Here is a 19269-nt window from a genome sequence, read left to right on the forward strand (position 1 = left end):
GGGGAAAGGGCAGATTTTAAAATCAGTAATATCCTAATAATTAATATAAAATGTTTGTTCTCAGCATACAAGCATGGAGAGCAAAAAGTCTTAACTGTATAGGTTTTAGAAACTGATTTATAGGGAAAAAATCTAGTTAGCAACATGTATATTTATATCATTAAATTCTTAAAGTCTAATGAATTTTTTTAAAAGTCACAATATAGAATCTGCTAGTTCTTCTATTTTTAAAAACCAAACCCTTGAAAGTCCTCTGAAAAATTTTCTCTTTATCCAATTTTTGTTTCATTCCAGTGCCCCAGCTTAATCTTCACAGTTTCATATGAGATTCTCGAGAGAATTATTTCTAGATATTTGATTAAATAAAGATATCTTGGCCACATTTCTTTGATTCTATCTTATACTTACATGGAATGGTTCTCAAGTAGAGATTATCTCTGATCACTTGCTGCAGTTTATGGTCAATTGATCCTTTCTGAAACTGAAGACTCAGATAATGTCGCAAATCTTTATTAATGACTTTGCCTACAACAACAACAACAAAAAAAATAAGACAAAATAAATAATTGTTAGGTTTCCAGTTAAATATCAATGCTAGTTAATGATTACCCTTAAACCATTTAGCCATAAATAGGATAAAAGAAATCAGAGTATTTTATTCAAAATAACATAACTATACCAAACTATTATAGGTACTATAATTAAAATACACACCTGTAATATACAATGTGGGTACAATTTTACATGGCAAGAGAGGGAGGAGGTATGGGTCAGAGAGTACGACAAATATCCAAAGTTATTTCATTCAATCCCATGACTTTAAGTACAATCGATAAACAGGTAAGTTTCAAATTCTTATCACGTCTCTATTCCTGACCTGACTCCACCAGACTCCAAATGCATCAAAGTCCTTCATCTATATTGCAGATAAATAAATTTCAGATGACCAAAACAGAACTCTTAATTCTATCCTGTTCCATTACATTTCTCTCCTCTAATCTTAGAAAATCATGTCCTCTGTCTTAGAAAATTACCACAATGCTGCTGAAGCTGAAGCTCCAATACCTTGGCCACCTCAAGCAAACAGCTGATTAACTGGAAAAGACTGTGACGCTGGGAAAGATTGAAGGCAGGAGGAGGAAAAAAAAAAAAAGGAGGGGAGGGCGACAGAGGATGAGATGGCTGGATGGCATCACTGATTCAATGGACATGAACTAGGGCAAACGCTGGGAGATGGTGAGGGACAGGGAAGCCTGGCGTGCTGCAGTCCACTGAACAAGAACAACAACCCAACAGAACAAGCCCCAAACCTAGAAGTCAGCCTCAATTTCTTCTTTTTACTTCTATCCCTCAATGCAATTAATTAGCAATTTTTGTCAGTTCTCCCTTCAACACATATCGCATAACTGCCTACTTCTATTTCCATTGCTACCACCCTAAACTAATCCACCATGATTTCTCACCTGGAATTCTGCAAAAGCCTTCTAATTCATTCCCCTGCACCCATTTTTGGTTCCTTCCTGCTTCCACCATTCCCAAAGAAGCCAGAATGAGATTTTAAAACATAAGTCAGATAATCGATACTCTGTTTAGAACCACCTAATGACTTCTTGCTACTCTTAGAATATAATTCAGACTTCTAAACAGGGCCTAGCAAGCCCTACATGTTCCAGCTCTGACCATCTCGGACCCAAACTCACCCACCCTTCCCCCTCTCAAACTATGTTCTGCCCACAAGTCCATCTTTCTCATCTCTAATAGGCCAAATGGGTCCTATTCAGAACCTTCTGCCTATCACTAGATGGAACAGGCATTCTCTGTCCATCTGTTTGACTCCTAGATGCCACGTAAATGAGTAAGAATGAAAGGTTTCTTCCTTATTTGTGGCGAAAACGGGAGATTAAAAAGAGGAATATTAGGGGTATCAAAAAAATATAAGCAGAAAAATAGGGAGCTACAGAAATCTGGTAGCAGTGAATTTGTAATAATGGTTGAACTTAAAATGATTATCCAAGCAATACAAACACTTTCATTAGATAAGATTTCAGTAACTCAAAAAGAGCAATGCTAAAACAAAACAGATTATGTTACTGAATAAGAAATGACTGGTTGATTAAAATATACGCTTTACTTCAAACAATATAGTTACGGCCAAATTAAATAATTTAAAAGGTTACTACAGATTGGTTCATTCTTTCAACTGTTATTTCATAACATAGCATTTTGAATCCTCTCTTTTCTCACATAAATAAATAAGCATAACCTGTATGAGAGAGTACTAAAATAAGCAGGAAATCAGAGTGCTTCTAAAGTTTGGAGATAACATTCATGTTCTAAACTAATAAACACAAACCAAGAAGTCCCTGTTTTGCATTGTCAAAAATAGACACTGAGGAAGAGGGAAACCTTGTGATCAAAGAAGAAAACCTGAAGGATATTTACAAGGATAACACTGAACAATCTGTGGCTGAGGCTGCTTTTGTCAGGACATTTAGTGGCCCCACCAACCAAAGTCCAATTTAGATGGATTCATATTATTTCATTTTTTTATTACAGTACTTATTCATTGTTGGGTAGAAGAAAAACCCAATTCATAATCAGTACTGTACAGTCACATTGCTTATTGAACAAAACCATACCCAATTACAAGTTTATTAAATATTTTGAAAACTAGGTAAAAAGTGTTTTGATTGCATTGTAATAATAACTATACAAAAGCCTTGGTGGATTGTTACATAAGTGCTTGAAAGTGTTTAGTGATGTTTGTGGAGGTTCGGCTAGGGTTTTGACTAGACAGAGAACGAATCAGTTTTTTCAACCTAAAATAAATTATATAGACTTCAAAACCTGCTATCCAACATATTTTCAAAAATAGATATAATCTAGATAAAGGATAATGCCTGTTTTATTAAAAAACACAATCTGAGTAAACACTTTTTAAATTCAAGGTTTAAAAAAGTTTTTGAAGCTTTACTATAAAATATGGCATGACTCAGAGAGATAACTATAAAATGCTAAAAACTCACATTGAGTTTTAATCTACCAATCTATAAAAACAACAGCCATTGAATTAGATGTAATTAAAGACAAAGCCATAATAAAAATCATGGATCACAAATTACAGCATGAGGGGCTCTCAACAGGGGAAATGAATTCAATTCCTGTTTCAAGGGCCCACAAGATCTTAAGACTGAGAGAATCGGTAAAGCAGAAAGAGTTAAGGAATGACACCTAGATTTATCAGAGTAGAAACTGCTTCCTAATCTTCACCCTCAACTTCTACAGGGACTCTGGATGCAACACTGAGATGAACAGCTGCAAAGAAAAGGGTGAAGTACAATTTCATAAATGGGATATTTTATTTAAAGTATGAAAAGTATTCAAAGATGTCATCACATTTCTCTGATGTTGGGAAAAAATATTACAAACATCACAAAATGTCAATGATAAAGATTAACAAATTATATAGATTGGCATTCTTTAAAATTAATAATAATAATAAAATATATTGGATATAGCAGTCATCATGAATGTCCTTATTTCAAGAAACCAAAAAAACTTTCGTTAAGGGGATGGAATATTACGCTTCCCTCTTTGATGTAGTTCCAGGAAATTTGTTTTGTTTTTTTTTTTAAAGTACAAATATCCTAAATAGGCAGGTGGCTATGGAATTACCAGAAGGCCAACAGAAACATTAGCTCACAGAGACAATGGAGAGATTATCTATATTACTGAATTATATATGAACTTCTGCCTTTTAAGAAAGTTTCACAGAAACTTGACATTTCAAGAGTATGAAAAACATCTATTTGGGATTAATGCAGCCGTTAAACAAATGAGAAAAAAAGACTGTTCATAATTGCATTTTTACTCAGCCTTTGCTTCAAAGCGCTAAGACTATTCTTTGACTTTTAAGTGACTTATAAGTCAAATTGATTTATATGAAACTTAAAAACAGATCTATAAATCTTAAAAATACAGCTTAGGAGAGGAAAAGTCTATAACTCAACTCTCAATCACATGAATAAATCCATAATCAAAAGAACTCATGACTCAAATTCATACTTTCTGAATCTATGCCAATTAATATTCACTACCATTACTCTTTAAGGGGGCTTCCCTGATAGCTCAGTTGGTAAAGAATCTGCCTGCAATGCAGGAGACCCCGGTTCAATTCCTGGGTTGGGAAGATCCACTGGAGAAGGGATAGGCTACTCACTCCAGTATTCTTGGGCTTCTTCCCTTGTGGCTCAGCTAGTTAAGAATATGCCCACAATGCAGGAGATCTGGGTTTGTTCCCTGGGTTGGGAAGATCACCTGGAGAAGGGAAAGGCTACCCACTCCAGTATTTTGGCCTGGAGAATTCCATGGACTGTATCAGTCCACGGGCTCACAAACAGTCCAGACACAACTGAGTGACTTTCACTTTCACTTTCTTCACTCTTTAAGGAATCAGTGTAGAGAGTCACTGGTTATTATTTAGGTAAACACTGCTGCATGCTGGCATGGGCCATGCAAGCAGCTGTAAACCAATTCAACTGCCAACATCTTACTGTCTTTTCCATAAAGATTGTCTAGGAGACTTTGTCAATCACTTGCCAAAGTCAAGATATGAGAAGTCTTTACTATTGTCTAATCCAGTAGTAATTATGCAATTGAAAAGAAGAAAAAAATGAGGTCAATTTGGCATGTCTTTTTCTTATACATTTGAGTTGATTCATGGAGATCATCCCATTCTTTTCTAAACACTTCCAATATTTTATTAATTGTATTGTTTACAATCTCTTCAAACATTGTCGCAGCTTAAAGTCAGGAAAGTGGACTTGCATTTTCACAATCTATGCCTTTTTGGAAACTGGAACATTTGTCTCGCCTCAGTCTCTTGGTACTTCCCACATTCATGGTTTCATAAAGAATACTGACAATCACCCTGAGATCACATCTGAGAGTCCCTTTAACTCCTGGGAGGGCAACTCAACTATGTCTTGAAAATTTAGTTTCATGTAAAGTGAATGATATGCTCATGATCTCTTCATCTTTTTAAAATTTAGTTTTCCTCACTTGAAGTTGTTTATCTTTTACTGTTGGAAAAGTAATTCTTCCAGTTCAAGATTACAGACACAAAGTAGAATGACATAGAACTGATTTCTGCCTATAAAGAACTACCAATAACCTCTTCTCACAGTAAGCCTACCTGTTCCTTCTCATCGCTCTTGCTCCAAACACAAACTTAAAAGCTCTTTGAGCTCTCCAAAGTATCTAAACTCCTTTTGAGCTTTGGCAATTCATGAAATTCTTCAATGTTTCTTGGTCTACTTAGCACTTTACAAATGTGATTATGTGTTCCATCCAATTATTAATCATATACATCTTTTAAAAATCTTGAGCTGCTCAGAACATTCTTTGTACCTATAAGAATTTCATCACATAACTTATCTTTTAGAAATTTCTAGTCTTAGAATCACACCTATAGATACCATAAACTTAAAAAAAAAAAAAAATCTGTTTTCCTCAGAGGCAAAGTACAGGCATAACCATGTCCCACTCTTCTTCTGAACTATGATGACTGTAAGATAGCCTGGTGAAATTCTCCAAACAGTTCAATCTAACTAGCTCAACACAAATGATGGTACTCACTAGTCATTTCCCATTAGACCCAGACTCAAGAGCAAAGCATTTCACTGCTTCCTCTACCTCCTAAGCTCTATGAAATCAACGAAAAAGATACATATAAGCTTAATTCCAAACTGGCTCCTTGGTTAAAGTCAGGCATTTTCTAAGACAAAATAAGCCAAACTGCAGTCCACTTGTTTATGAAACTGTAATCTTCTCTAGGCAATCAGTATCTATACATTTCATAATAAAACACCTTCTATAGCACAAAAGCTATTTTAAAATATCTTGTATGGTTATTAAACATAGAAGTTTGTCTACTATCTTAGGGGCAAAGCCGTGGTTTTACAGATTTAATCCCAGGATCAAGCACATAGAATGTGTGAATCAGCTTAATTTTGTATTTTTTATTGTTTATTTCACGCTCTCCATCATCGAATACATGAAATTTTAGAATACTCAACTGACAGAGTATTCAATAGTCTATACAAAACTTTATTTCAAACTGTGCTTCTTAAATAATGAAATTAACTTTATTTGGACTCTCTCAAAATGCTAAAGTAAATTCTTCATTGATACAGCAAGCTCCATGTCTTTAAAAGTAAGTTTTAATGATAGTTTTTAATGCCAATTCCTCAAATTATTTTCTTTGTTAATGTGTTTAAATGTGTTCATAAAATGCTATCTAGCTATCCTAAAACACAAAATGAGGCTAAATTTTAAAAAGTCTCCTGTCTTCTAGCTCCACCACATCTAGAGGTAGGGGAAAAAACCCAAACCCTTTTTCTGAATGTAAAATATAAGAATGAAAAGAAAAAGAAATAGAGAACAATGATGACTAGGACTGCTATTTTATAATGATAATTACTATATTGTACATATATGCTTCCCTGGTGGCTCAGCTGGTAAAGAATCCACCTGCAATGCAGGAGACCTGGGTTCAATCCCTGGGTTGGGAAGATCCCCTGGAGAAGGGAAGGGCTATCTACTTCAGTATTCTGGCCTGGAGAATTCCATGGACTGTATAGACCATGGGTCACAAAGAACTGGATATGACTGAGCGACTTTCACTTTCACATATATGCTATATGTTTTCACTTACGCCTCAGGAAAATTTTAAGGTAGATATTATTATTACTACTATTTTATAGGTAGGGAGCTGAGGTATAGAGAAGTGACTTGGCCAAGGTTATATCACTGGAAGTAGCAGACCTGGGATCTGAACCCAGTTAAACTGGCTCTAGAATCTGAACAATAAGCACTGTGCTAGAATACCTCTCTCTCTCCCCTTTTTTCCATTCATCCACCTACCTTCCTATCTTTTGCTGAATTTTTTCTCTTGTATAAAGGTATAAGAATACAAGCTTAGAAGACCATCTTTAATAAGAGCTCACTTTTCCTAAAACAGTCACATTTATTGTGTAAAAAAAAAAAAAAAAAGATTTACTGAGCCCTGAGATTTCCTGAAGCTCTTAGGGGTAAGGCAGTGAAAGAGAGTGCACCCAAAGGAACTAAAAGTCTCACAGGGATGATGAACACGGAGAAAGAAATTCAGACGTGAGAGCATTATGACTGAGCCACTGTGGGAATCTACAGCCTAGATCCTAAGTCTAGGGAATCTCCAAAGACACCACTGAGGAACTGCACTGGAGCTGAAAACTGAAGGATAAATAGGAGACAACCAAATTTAAAAGGAGGAGGGGGGTGTTGGTAGAGTGAGCGGTACATGTGAAGGCGTTTACTTGAGGTGGGAAAGAACAGTGCTGACAGGAACTGAGAGAAATCCAGTATAGCTGGTTCTTAGAAAGCGAGGGAGCGTTCACACAAGCTGAGACAAGAGTTCCAAGGGCCAGCGGGTTGAGCAGAACCTTGTAACAACAACTTAAAAGAACTTCAACTAACTCAGGTATGACGCCTAGGCCCTTCATAATTGTTATCAGCGAACAACTTGCAGATATATTCTTACTGGCCACATCTATATTTCATACTTGTGTCCAAATGCCACCTTGTTATTTCTATTCTTTTATCTGTAAAAGCATATTCAAAGTTATAAACCTGGATGATCCTTACCAATATAACTGTTTAAGTATGCCACTCTCATTACAGGCAAGTGGAACCTAATGCATTTTTTAAATAATTTGTATAACTAAATTCTTATTCTGTCCCAAATTTGAAAAGCACTATATCTTCTGGAGTCTCCTGAGCCACTTAAGTGTTTAAAACTGGGCAGTTTTCAGTACCCTTTTGAGTTACAGTATGAAAAATCACAGACTGAAGAGATGAACTACTGAGATTCCACCTCAGTAGTTAGGGAAAGTCTCCCACTCACAGAAGGCACATTCTTTTTTTCCTCAGCCTTTTAAAATATTACTGACATATATGTAAGTTTAAGGTATACATGTGACCATCTGATACTTGTATATGGGCACTAAGTCGCTTCAGTCATGTCTGACTCTTTTCAACCCTATGGACCGTAGCTCGCCAGACTCCTCTGTCCATGGGATTCTCCAGGTGAGAATACTGGAGTGGGTTGCCATGACCTCCTCCAGGGGATCTTTCCAACCCAGGGATAGAACCCACGTCTCTTACATCTGCATTGGCAGGCAGGCTCTTTACCACCAGCACCAGCTGGGAAACCTGATGCATGTATATATTGCTAGACAAGTACCATAACAAGGTTAGTTTGCAACCCCACTTTTTCACATACTTACCATTTAATGAATGTACAGTGATAATATTTAAGATAACAACTTTGACACATGTAATCTGGTATTACAGTCATCACGTTGTACGTTAAAACCCCAGAACTTAGCCATCTTAGGGCCGTATGTTTGTACCCTTTCACCAACATCTCCCCATTTTCCCTATATCCAGCCCCTGAAAACCACCATTCTGCTCTTTATTTCTATGAGAATATGAGTTTCTGTTTCTATCGCTATTACATTCTACATGTAAATGAGAAGATACAGTTTTGTCTTTGCCTGCTGGAGGTCACATTCTTTGTCTGTATTACAAGCTAGGGCAGGAGTACACATTAAAATGGGAATGTCCATTCTCCACTGGTTCCTGGAAGCAGTCCTCATAAACACATCGGTCAGAGTTCATCTACCGCCCTGGGTCCTACATCACTGCCAGTTTAACGTCAAGTTTGCCGCTGCACCCTTGGTCCTTGCCCAGCACACCCGAGAAAAGTTTTCTTTTCTCCCTTCCTTTCTTTCCTTCCTTCCTTTCCTCCCTTCCTTGATTATTATTTTTAATGCATTTATCATCAGAAGAACTGGGAGCACAGCTAAAGAAAGAACTCTTTGGTTTAGGTGGTCTATATATCTGAAAAATCCCTGAACTACACCAAACTAAATATACGCATCCCTAGCTCCTCTGTCCATGGGGATTCTCCAGGCAAGAATACCCGCATGGGCTGCCATGCCCTCCTCCAGGGGATCTTCCCAACCCAGGGATCGAATCCAGGTCTCCTGCATTGCAGGTGGATACTTCACCACCTGAGCCACCAGGGAAGCCCAAAAGTCAAACACTATTTACTACACGTAGAATTCAACATTATACAGCATTGAAATTGCTTCATTGTATTCACATTATGTATAAATAAAACCAATTCTAATGCTGTAAGACAATGGCACCCCACTCCAGTACTTTTGCCTAGAAAATCCCATGGATGGAGGAGCCTGCTAGGCTGCAGTCCATGGGGTCGCGAAGAGTCGGACATGACTGAGCGACTTCACTTTCACTTTTCACTTTCATGCATTGGAGAAGGAAATGGCAACCCACTCCAGTGTTCTTGCCTGGAGAATCCCAGGGATGGGGGAGCCTGGTAGGCTGCCGTCTATGGGGTCGCACAGAGTTGGACACAACTGAAGCGACTTAGCAGCAGCATACTTTTCTGAAAAAAGATTTTTTTTTTAGTGTTTTTGCTTAAATTTTTTGCTAAAGTAAACCAAGTCTTTCTGTGTAGAATGTATTTCCAAATAACAATCATTTCTCTAAAAAAATTCTGATGCGTGGCCAGGGATCTGAGTTATAAATAAAAAGTTGATGGCCCAGAAGAAAATTCTGTTGTGTCTGTATTTCTCCTTACTTCTGAGGCATCTTGTCCTACCCTTCTAACCTCCACACCCAACTCTTTCCCCTACTGGTTTCAGTTTTGTATCTACTCCACCTGGAGCCCCACAGAGTTGTGGACATATAAATACGGTTAGAGCAAAAGGCCTGCGCGTTGACCATCTGTTCACCTACTCTTTGAAGCCAACACTCAGAACCCTGAGGTCCACATTAAGGAGCTCTTGTTTCACCTCTCCTCCCTGCTGGTTCTTGCTACAAACACTGGGGTACATGGTGGCCTCCCTCGCTGGATCTTAAGCTTGTGTGAAGCCAGGAACTATGCTTTGTTCATTTATGTATCTGTCCTCCAAGACACCTAGCACAGCACTGAGTAAACATTCTTTAAACACTCCAAAATGATACTTTTTGAAAATTAAACCTTTCATTTTGTATTGGGAGTATGGCCGATTAACAATGCTGTGATACTTTCAGGTAGACAGCTGAGGGACTCAGCCATACATACACATGTATCCATTCTCCCCCTAAACTCCCCTCCCATCCAGGCTGCCACATAACATTGAGCAGAGTTCCCTGTCCTATATAATAGGACCCTGTTGGTTAGCCAACCAAAAAGACACTTGATAATGTGATTGCTATACTGATACGAGTTTTAAATGGAATTCATCTGAGAAAAACATTTCTACTGTAATCCTCACAAAAATCCTTTCATTAAGCAGCACTATTAAAAGTAATGTCTTGATTATAACAATGTGGTCAAGTGCTCATAACGTATCTTAAATGAAAAGCAGGGCACAAAACAGAACATTCAGTGTGACCCCCCCCCAAATTGTAACATATCTGAGAATATGCAATTTTTTAAAAGGTAAGGGTCATATATAAACTCATACTTATTAAATAGTTAGCAACACTTAAATATTATTGCAGGTGATTTTTTAATTTATTGGGTGATTTTTTAAAACTTTTATCTTCATGGTTCTGAATTTTCAAATTTTCTACAATGAAAATCTACTACTATGATGAGAAAAACTTTTAAAAACTAGAAACCATACTTTCAAAAATCTGTGCCCTTCAAAGGTCATTTGTGGAAAAAAAAAAGCCTGACCTAGCAGAGCAGTATGACAAAAAACTTGAAAAGTTCTATGTAAAAGCTGATACTACTTGTGTAGGTTTTCCTTTAGTTCTTTATTTTTAATAAGTATTGATAGTATTTTCCCCATAGTAAGGTTAAATTCCAACCATTTATTTTTAACTAAAATGCTCAACTGATAAGCTATAGAATACTAAAATCTCTATTTTAAAAATAAAATGAAAATCACATTCTGGAAAAAACACAACAAAATTACCAAATTGTCCCTTTAAAAGTCATGTATCAGGAAGAGCACAGTAAGGTGAACCTTTCTAGCAAAAAGGAGTAGAAAAAATAAGAAATTATCAAAAGAGGGTCTTTTTCTTTTCAAAGCTTTTATTTGATGGGATCATGTAGATTTAGTACTTGAAGAAAAACAGTATTTCTCAAGTGCTATCCTGAGGCGATTCACAATTTTTTTCTTTCTGGCACTCACATCAGGAATCATTAGCAAACCTGTCATAATGCCAGATAACCAGTGCCTGGATGGCACACCAATATCTGAATCATAGTATTAATGCTTCATCCTTTTGACAAGAGGGTACAAAGCCATCTATTGTGCCCTGTCATTTTCCTGAAAACAGAAATAACTGGGTTCAGTGGTCTTTGCAAATCAAAGTTATATACTTCAGCAGAACGTCCAGGACTTGAGGTAGAAGATTTGTTACTGATGTTCATTATAACAGCTAATAAAAAGACAGCTGAAAAGGAATACAGATGTGCTTGATTAGAAGTCTAACTGGGAAAAAAAAATGACTATTAGAGAACTCAGATTGTATTTTAAGATGCATCATTATGTAAACAACAATCTCAACCTCCAGGTTCAGGCAGTAGGCTGATAGAATTAACCACTATTAAAGAAGGAATTTAATAGCTTCTATTTGTCTGACAGCTTTTAAAAACATAGATTTATACTAATCCTTAGAAATTTTCTAAAGTAGATAATTTAAAGGTCCTAAAAACTATATTAAACATCAAAAGTGATCTGAATCTCTGGAGTCAACATTCATTACAAAATAATCTATTTCCCATTTTCATTTCTAATCTTTATGTTTAAATCAGGAACATACTTAAAAGGACTTTTTAAATTATCCTTTCAAAAAATGTCAGAACTTCAATTTTAGAAATAAATAACCATTTCTATGCATAGCCCCTTCCCCAAATTCCTCCACTCCCTCCAACTCACTTCAACTATAAGGCTGAAAGATTGAGGACCTTTCAGAAAATGTCAATATAAATGATACTGTCAGAAGATCTCTAGTCTCCCATTTCCCTTTTAAAGGGTCTTAAAAAAAAATCCTAAAGGAAATCAATCCTGAATATTCATTGGAAGGAGAAAGCTGAAACTCCAATACTTTGGTCACCTGATGTGAACAGCTGACTCACTGGAAAAGACCCTGATGCTGGGAAAGATTGAAGGCAGGAGAAGGGGACGACAGAGGATGAGATGGTTGGATGGCATCACCAACTCAATGGACCTGAGTCTGAGTAAGCTCCAGGAGTTGGTGACGGACAGGGAAGCCTGGTGTGCTGCAGTCCACGAGGTTGCAAAGAGTCAGATACGACTGAGTGACTAAACTGAACAAATAAAAGAACACGAAAAAAAAAAAGGGGGGGGTAGGGTGGGGAGGTGAAGGAGGAAGGATAGGAAGGGAGGAAGTAAGGGAAGGAGGGTATTCGTACCCCTAAACTAAACCAACAGCAAGAAAACAATGTTTCAAAAGGCAATGGGAATTTCTATAAATTACAATATCAATTATTGAATACTATGAAACTACATAATAAAAACCACAATCAAAGGTATTAAATGGCCTGATCAGATTGATAGTCCTGAATTTAGGTCTAAGAATTGAAAGGGAGTTGTCTGGACAATGTGACAACATAAATCATTTTTATAAAAGGCTCTCTAATACAGAACAAAACAAAGAGAAATAATAAAAAATAGAAGAAAAAAAAATTACTCTTTGTCCACTGAAATACCAACTCCAAAGACTATAAAACATTTTGGATCACACTGAAAAAATGCCAGAAGCTGACACATAACACCCTAGCTTTTAAACTCAGCACATTTTGCAGACTCTTTTCAGTACAAAATGTTGATACATTGAATGTATATATTTATCTACAAAATAAGGGTATATGAACTGCTGTTCCCAATCCCTAGAAGCAGGAGATACAAGCATTCAGAGAGAAATAGAGACAAAACTTCCAAAATGTAGCTGTCCCTGGCACTAACTCCCTACCCCCAGGATATCAGAATTACTAAGTATTAATAGAGGGTAAATGTTTCCACGTCAAGCTGGAGAGTTCATATGCTAATGGGAACAGTAAGGGTTATCCAGGTAAACAGGAACAATAGTCAATAAAAAGCATTAATAGACTGACATTGTGAAAAGGTAACTTCTCTGTGTATAGAATAAACAGAGGAGGGAGCCAAGAATAGCTATGAGGCATGCAGTTAAAATGTGAGGGCCATTGTCCAGGTCAGTATTCGTAGTGGAAAAGTAGATGGATTTGAGATTCACTGTGCATGCCCATGGGGTCACGAAGAGTCGCACACAACTGAGTGACTTCACTTTCACTTTTCACTTTCATGCATTGGAGAAGGAAATGGCAACCCACTTCAGTGTTTCTGCCTGGAGAATCCCAGGGATGGGGGACCCTGGTGGGCTACTGTCTATGGGGTCGCACAGAGTCGGACACGACTGAAGCGACTTAGCAGCAGCAGCAGCAGCACATGCACATATATATGTAAAATTTTTCAATACCAAACACTATCCTTCTAGAATAGGTTGTCATCTGATATTTGAGCCTTACAAAGTCTCAGATTACAGAATGATCTATGTTATTTTATTTTGAAAAATACAAGGTACTATCTGAAGAAAACATGTTAGCCTGAACCAACAAAACAGTTTAAGAGATAATCTAACACAATTGCTGGAGGTTAGGGGTGGGGGTAGGGGGGAACAAATAAAGTGAGAAGATTCAGTGTTTTTTCTTGGGAGATTACTTCACAACTGCATGTGACAATGTCATTGTTAAGCAATCTTTCAATGACCAGGTTTTACTCGTTTGTTTTAAAGGTAGTGCTGCTGCTAAGTCGCTTCAGTCATGTCCGACTCTGTGCGACCCCATAGACAGCAGCCCACCAGGCTCCTCTGTCCCTGGGATTCTCCAGGCAAGAACACTGGAGTGGGTTGCCATTTCCTACTCCAATGCATGAAAGTGAAAAGTCAAAGTGAAGTCGCTCAGTCGTGTCTGACTCCTAGCGACCCCATGGACTGCAGCCCACCAGGCTCCTCCGTCCATGGGATTTTCCAGGCAAGAGTACTGGAGTGGGGTGCCTTTTTCTGGTCAAGCCACACAGCTTGTAGGCTCTAGTTTCCCCACGAGGGATTGAACCTGTGCCTTTGACAGTGAAAGTGCGGAGACTTAACCACTGGACCATGAGGGAGCTCCCTGGTGATCACTTTTTGAAAAAAGCAATTCAGTCCATACTTAGGTTATGAGATCACGAACATACGCCAACATTTTGCTTGAATTGTACTTGTGGCAGGGACAGCATTACATACAGATTTTAAAACTACAATGTCTCAAGCAGCTTAGATGGAAGAGAGGAGGAGGAAGTGAACTGGGAAGTTGTTAGGTGACTCATTCCAGTGTTGACAAAATACTAAAGATGTAAGTTGAAGAATTTGAACAAAATTTTTACATGAAATAGTGGGAAAACAGTATTTCTAAATTTCATTTTAAATATACGTTAATTAAATTTTAGAGGTAGAAATCTGATTATATCCCTAAAAGCTTACATTCAGACTGCCTAATCAAAACAGTATGTGTTTTTTTAAGTATCTTTTTAAAAAAACTGTGGGACAGCATAAACTTAACTACAGGACCTTCTCCTATCTGGATATTCATGATATTATAAATAGAATCTATTAGCCTTAGCAATATATTTGATAAGAAGATTCAGGGGGAAAGAGACAACAGTAAAGATCACATCAGACTTCTAACTTGAAAAACCAGGAAATTTAAGTTCCATTTAAAGAAAAGAAATAGAAAGGGGAAGAAACAGATTTTGAGAATTGAGGCAGGAAATCAGTATGATAACATCTCATGTTATTTGAGGTGGCAGTGAGACAGATACCATATGAAAATATTAATGGATCTGAATTTAGAGCTGTAAATTGGGAGTCTTTAACTCACAATAAAAATCTGGCCTTGGTAGAGATGTGGGGCGATATAAGTTGGAACAACTTTTCTGGAAGGCATTATGGCAATATCTATTAACACACACTTGCATGTCTTCTGACAGAAGAGTTCTACTGAAGTTACAGTCACACAAAAATGTAAAAAACAAAACAAAACATAATAGATGGATGTTTACCACAGCATTATTTATAAGGAATTTAAATGTCCAACTATAACTGGTGAGTAAATTATCAATGATAAAATACATCTTCAATTACTGAGGTATGTTTTAACATGTTGTTGAATTAAAAAAGGGTTTCCCTGGTGGCTTAGTTGGTAAAGAATCCGCCTGCTATACAGGAGACCCAGGTTCAATCTCTGGGTGGGGAAGATCCCCTAGAGAAGGAAACGGCAATGCACTCCAGTATTCTTGCCTGGAAAATCCAGAGGGAGATACAGAAGGGAACTTTCAGTGCAAGATGTCATTTATGAAATTGGTACACTTTTCCTATATGTATTTATGCAAGAATATATTCTAAATATGCTCATCTCTGAGTGACAAGATGTTGAAGAATTTTACCCTCAACTTTGTAATATTCTATATTGTTTGAGAGATTTAAGATGACAACAACAGCATACCATATTTTAGCAATCCATAAAGCATTTTTCTCTTTTTTTCATTAAGAGTTGGAGCACAATATAACCTTGGAGGTAAATAATAAAAACAGGAAAAGAAGACCACCCTGGCTGAACTGGACCACTACCCCAGGCCTGAAACCAAACAATTAGGCTAGAGAAGTCAGTCCTGCTTGACCTTAAGCCTGTAATTTGATTACTGAAATCAGTAGTGACTCGGTGTTTAACAGGTCACTCCCAAAACTAGTTGCTAAACCCTGATCCAGGGAGCAAGTACTATAATGTGATTTAGGACAAGTTACTGTAAGACAAAATTAAAAGACATTTGCTCCTTGAAAGAAAAGCTATGACAAACTTAGACAACGTATTAAAAAGTAGAGACATCACTTTGCCAACAAATGACCATCTAGTCAAAGCTACAGTTTTTCAAGTAGTCATGTATAGATATGAGAGCTGGACCATAAAGAAGGCTGAGCACCAAAGAACTGATATTTTCAAACTATAGAGCTGGAGAAGACTCTTGAGAGTCCCCTGGACTGCAAGGAGATCAAAACAGTTAATCCTAAAGGAAATCAACCTTGAATATTCATTGGAAGGACTGATGTTGAAGCTGAAGCTCCAATACTTTGGCCACCTGATGTGAGGAGCCGACTCACTGGAAAAGACCCTGATGCTGGAAAAGATTGAAGGCGGAAGAAGGGGACGGCAGAGGATGAGATGGTTAGATAACATCACTGACTCAATGGACATGAGTTTGAGCAAACTCTGGGAGATACTGAAGGACAAGGAAGCCTGATGAGCTGCAGTTTGTAGGGTCGAAAAGAGTCAGACGCAACTGAAAGACTGAACAACTGTAAGGCCACATCTTCAGGATTAGTAAGTTATGTATATGAAAACACTGACTGGAGAAAAATAATTTTTGATAGCTTGACTCCACTGAAAATATTTTCCCATGAGAAAGAAAAAAAGGAGAGAGAGATTATATGATAGAGCTCAGCCTCTCCCTTAAAGTAAACAAAACCAAAAGACAGGAGGGTAATAAAACAAAACGCCAGGCACTATGCTAGTGTTGAAGCTATAAAAATCATAATATAGTACCTGCCCTGGTGTTGGGGTGTCACAAACAAGTATAAACAACTGCTAAAACCAGTGAAAAAGCATGTACAAGGTACATGAGAGCATGTAGCTAAAAAGATAATAAATAACTATGTTTAGAGGGGAAAACCAGTTAATCTAGGCTGGAAGTATGGATGGGAGGACAGGATTGGGACTACCACGGGCATTTCAGGTAAGGGGAAGAGCACAGTGGCGGGGCGGTGGTGGATTATAAGACTAGAGAGATGCAGGAGCTCAGGTAACAGAAGGCTTTACTTATGTCACTAAATGGTTAGAACATAACTCTGTAGTGAAGAAGTTACTAAGATTTTTATTACCAGGAGAATGACACAGCCAAGCTTCTCTGGCAGCTCAGCTAGTAAGGGATCTGTCTGCATCAGGAGATCCCAGTTTGATTCCTGGGTCAGGAAGATACACTGGAGAAGGGACAGGCTACCACTCCAGTGTTCTTGGGCTTCCCTGGTGGCTCAGCTGGTAAAGAACCCACCTGCAATGTGGGAGACACGGGTTTGATTCCTGAGTTGGGAAGATCCCCTGGAGAAGGGAACAGCTACCCACTCCAGTATTCTGGCCTGGAGAATTCCATGGACTCTATAGTCCATGGGGTTGCAAAGAGTGGGACACGACTGAGCACCTTTCACTTGACACAGCCAGACTTGTGTTTCAGATGGATAATTCTGGCAACACTGTGGCCTATGGAGACAAGGAGAACAACTGGAGGGCACCAAGACCAGCACAGAATAAATTTAGCCACGAACCCATTAATACTGGCAGTAGAAGCAGTATTAGAAGAATCAACACAGCAGAAAATTGGGTTGGTGAAATAGGAGGCAACTCAAGAAACATAAACTGAAAATAATAATTTAATCAAAGAAGTGAATGCTCACAGATTTGCAGAGTGCTCTAATTTAAACTTAAATGACAGGAATCCTTGAAGGAAAAGGAGAATGAAATAAATAATAAATAAACAAATAGCGCAGCTGAAGGAAAGTGAAAAATTTTAAAGGAGAGAAGTTAGAAATTGAAAAGTTTACCATGTCTCAAAAAGAAGAAAAAGAAAGAAAAACAAGAGCAACATAAAAATACAAATTTAAATTCTTTAGGTATTTCCTTAAGTTTCTCAGAATAAGACCAGATATTATTTAAAGAGTCAAAATCAAGAGAGTTTAAGATGATAACTCCATGGTAAAAAAAACATGATATAATACCCATGCTCCATTTGCTTGGCAACAAAAAGTCTTTCAGACTTGTGGTGGCAGTGGCGGTTTAAAAAAAAGAAAAAAGTGGGTTTTTCTTCCATTTAACTACCTTTTCTTCAGCAAGCAATGAATGATCCAGAGCTCTATGACTGAAGCTTAAAAAAGTACTATACTTTAAAGCTGCTATATGCAAATACTATATAATACTGTTACTGTGATAAAAATAAACAGATGACACATGAGAGAGAAATGATACACAGGCAAGGTAACAAGACCAGCAGACACGGGAAGCAAGCACAATCTAAGCTACCCTGTTTTTTATGGTGGAAAGTCAGAAACGAATGCTTCACAGAGAAATATAAATTAATCACAATTAGGTTGGAAAAAGTTTGTGGTAAGTTCAAGACTAACATCAATTCTTTGAAGCTCCTCAAAAACATACACCTTCATATATTATATGATTGTATCACCTACTCACATTATGAGGCACTTCTAAAATACACACAATTAAACTCTCAAGACATAACATGATTCATTTGTACCTTAACCTCAGTAAACTTCACATAATTCTTTATTAAATTTTAAAAATAAAATTCAAAACCACAGAGCACTTTTGCTACTATTGAAGAAAACTATTCTATTTAAAAGAAGGACTAGTAGATGACAAAAAGTACCATTAAAAAGTACTCTTAGTTATCAAGGGTTTTTGAAGAGTCAGATGTAAGGATTTTAGATAAGATCTTAAAAAAATAAGATGAATTGGCAAAAAATTAAATATTTGCTAGTGATAAGATCATGGGTTACTATGCCTTGGCTTAAATTTTGTCTTAAATGTTGTTACAATTTTTACAACTCAAAATAAAACAAAACTAGATAACTCTCAACACAAAACATAGGTATATTTTACTTATAACTATAAAGACAAAGATATACACATTAATACTGATGAAAGGGAATTTGCAGACATGGAAATAAAGTTTAATGTTCATTTCTATTTCTGGGCAGCTATGTACATTTATAATACAAAAATTTTATGAAAAACTGACATATAAAAAGATTCACAGTTGACTCTACAAAAATGAAATACATAATTTTTCTTACAAAGTACGAAAATCTTTAAGCAGTAAGGCTACATTTATGTGATAATAATTTTAATCAAATTACCTAGTCGATTCAGTGAAGAACCAATTTAACTGATTTCATTTGTTAAATTAATGATTACTAATTGTCTGAGTTATAATTATGTGTCTGTCATTGAACAATAACAACTCTTACTTTATAGCAGAGGTTTTAAAAAAAATGCTTATAAGA

At 37.0% G+C, this 19269-nt stretch overlaps 1 protein-coding gene across 4 annotated transcripts in view; it reads right to left on the minus strand.

Annotated features, from left to right (window-relative positions):
- The window catches only part of MAGI3 (membrane associated guanylate kinase, WW and PDZ domain containing 3), a 263749-nt gene that overhangs the window by 115822 nt on the left and 128658 nt on the right, over positions 1 to 19269 (minus strand). For all 4 annotated transcript variants that reach the window (XM_019956781.2, XM_019956780.2, XM_019956783.2 and 1 more), the window contains exon 2: positions 409 to 525. In XM_019956781.2, coding sequence (XP_019812340.2) covers positions 409 to 525 — 117 coding nt within the window. The remainder of the gene's footprint in view (positions 1 to 408; positions 526 to 19269) is intronic.

Source organism: Bos indicus, chromosome 3 (genome assembly GCF_029378745.1).
Source record: "Bos indicus isolate NIAB-ARS_2022 breed Sahiwal x Tharparkar chromosome 3, NIAB-ARS_B.indTharparkar_mat_pri_1.0, whole genome shotgun sequence".
Taxonomy (NCBI): domain Eukaryota; kingdom Metazoa; phylum Chordata; class Mammalia; order Artiodactyla; family Bovidae; genus Bos; species Bos indicus.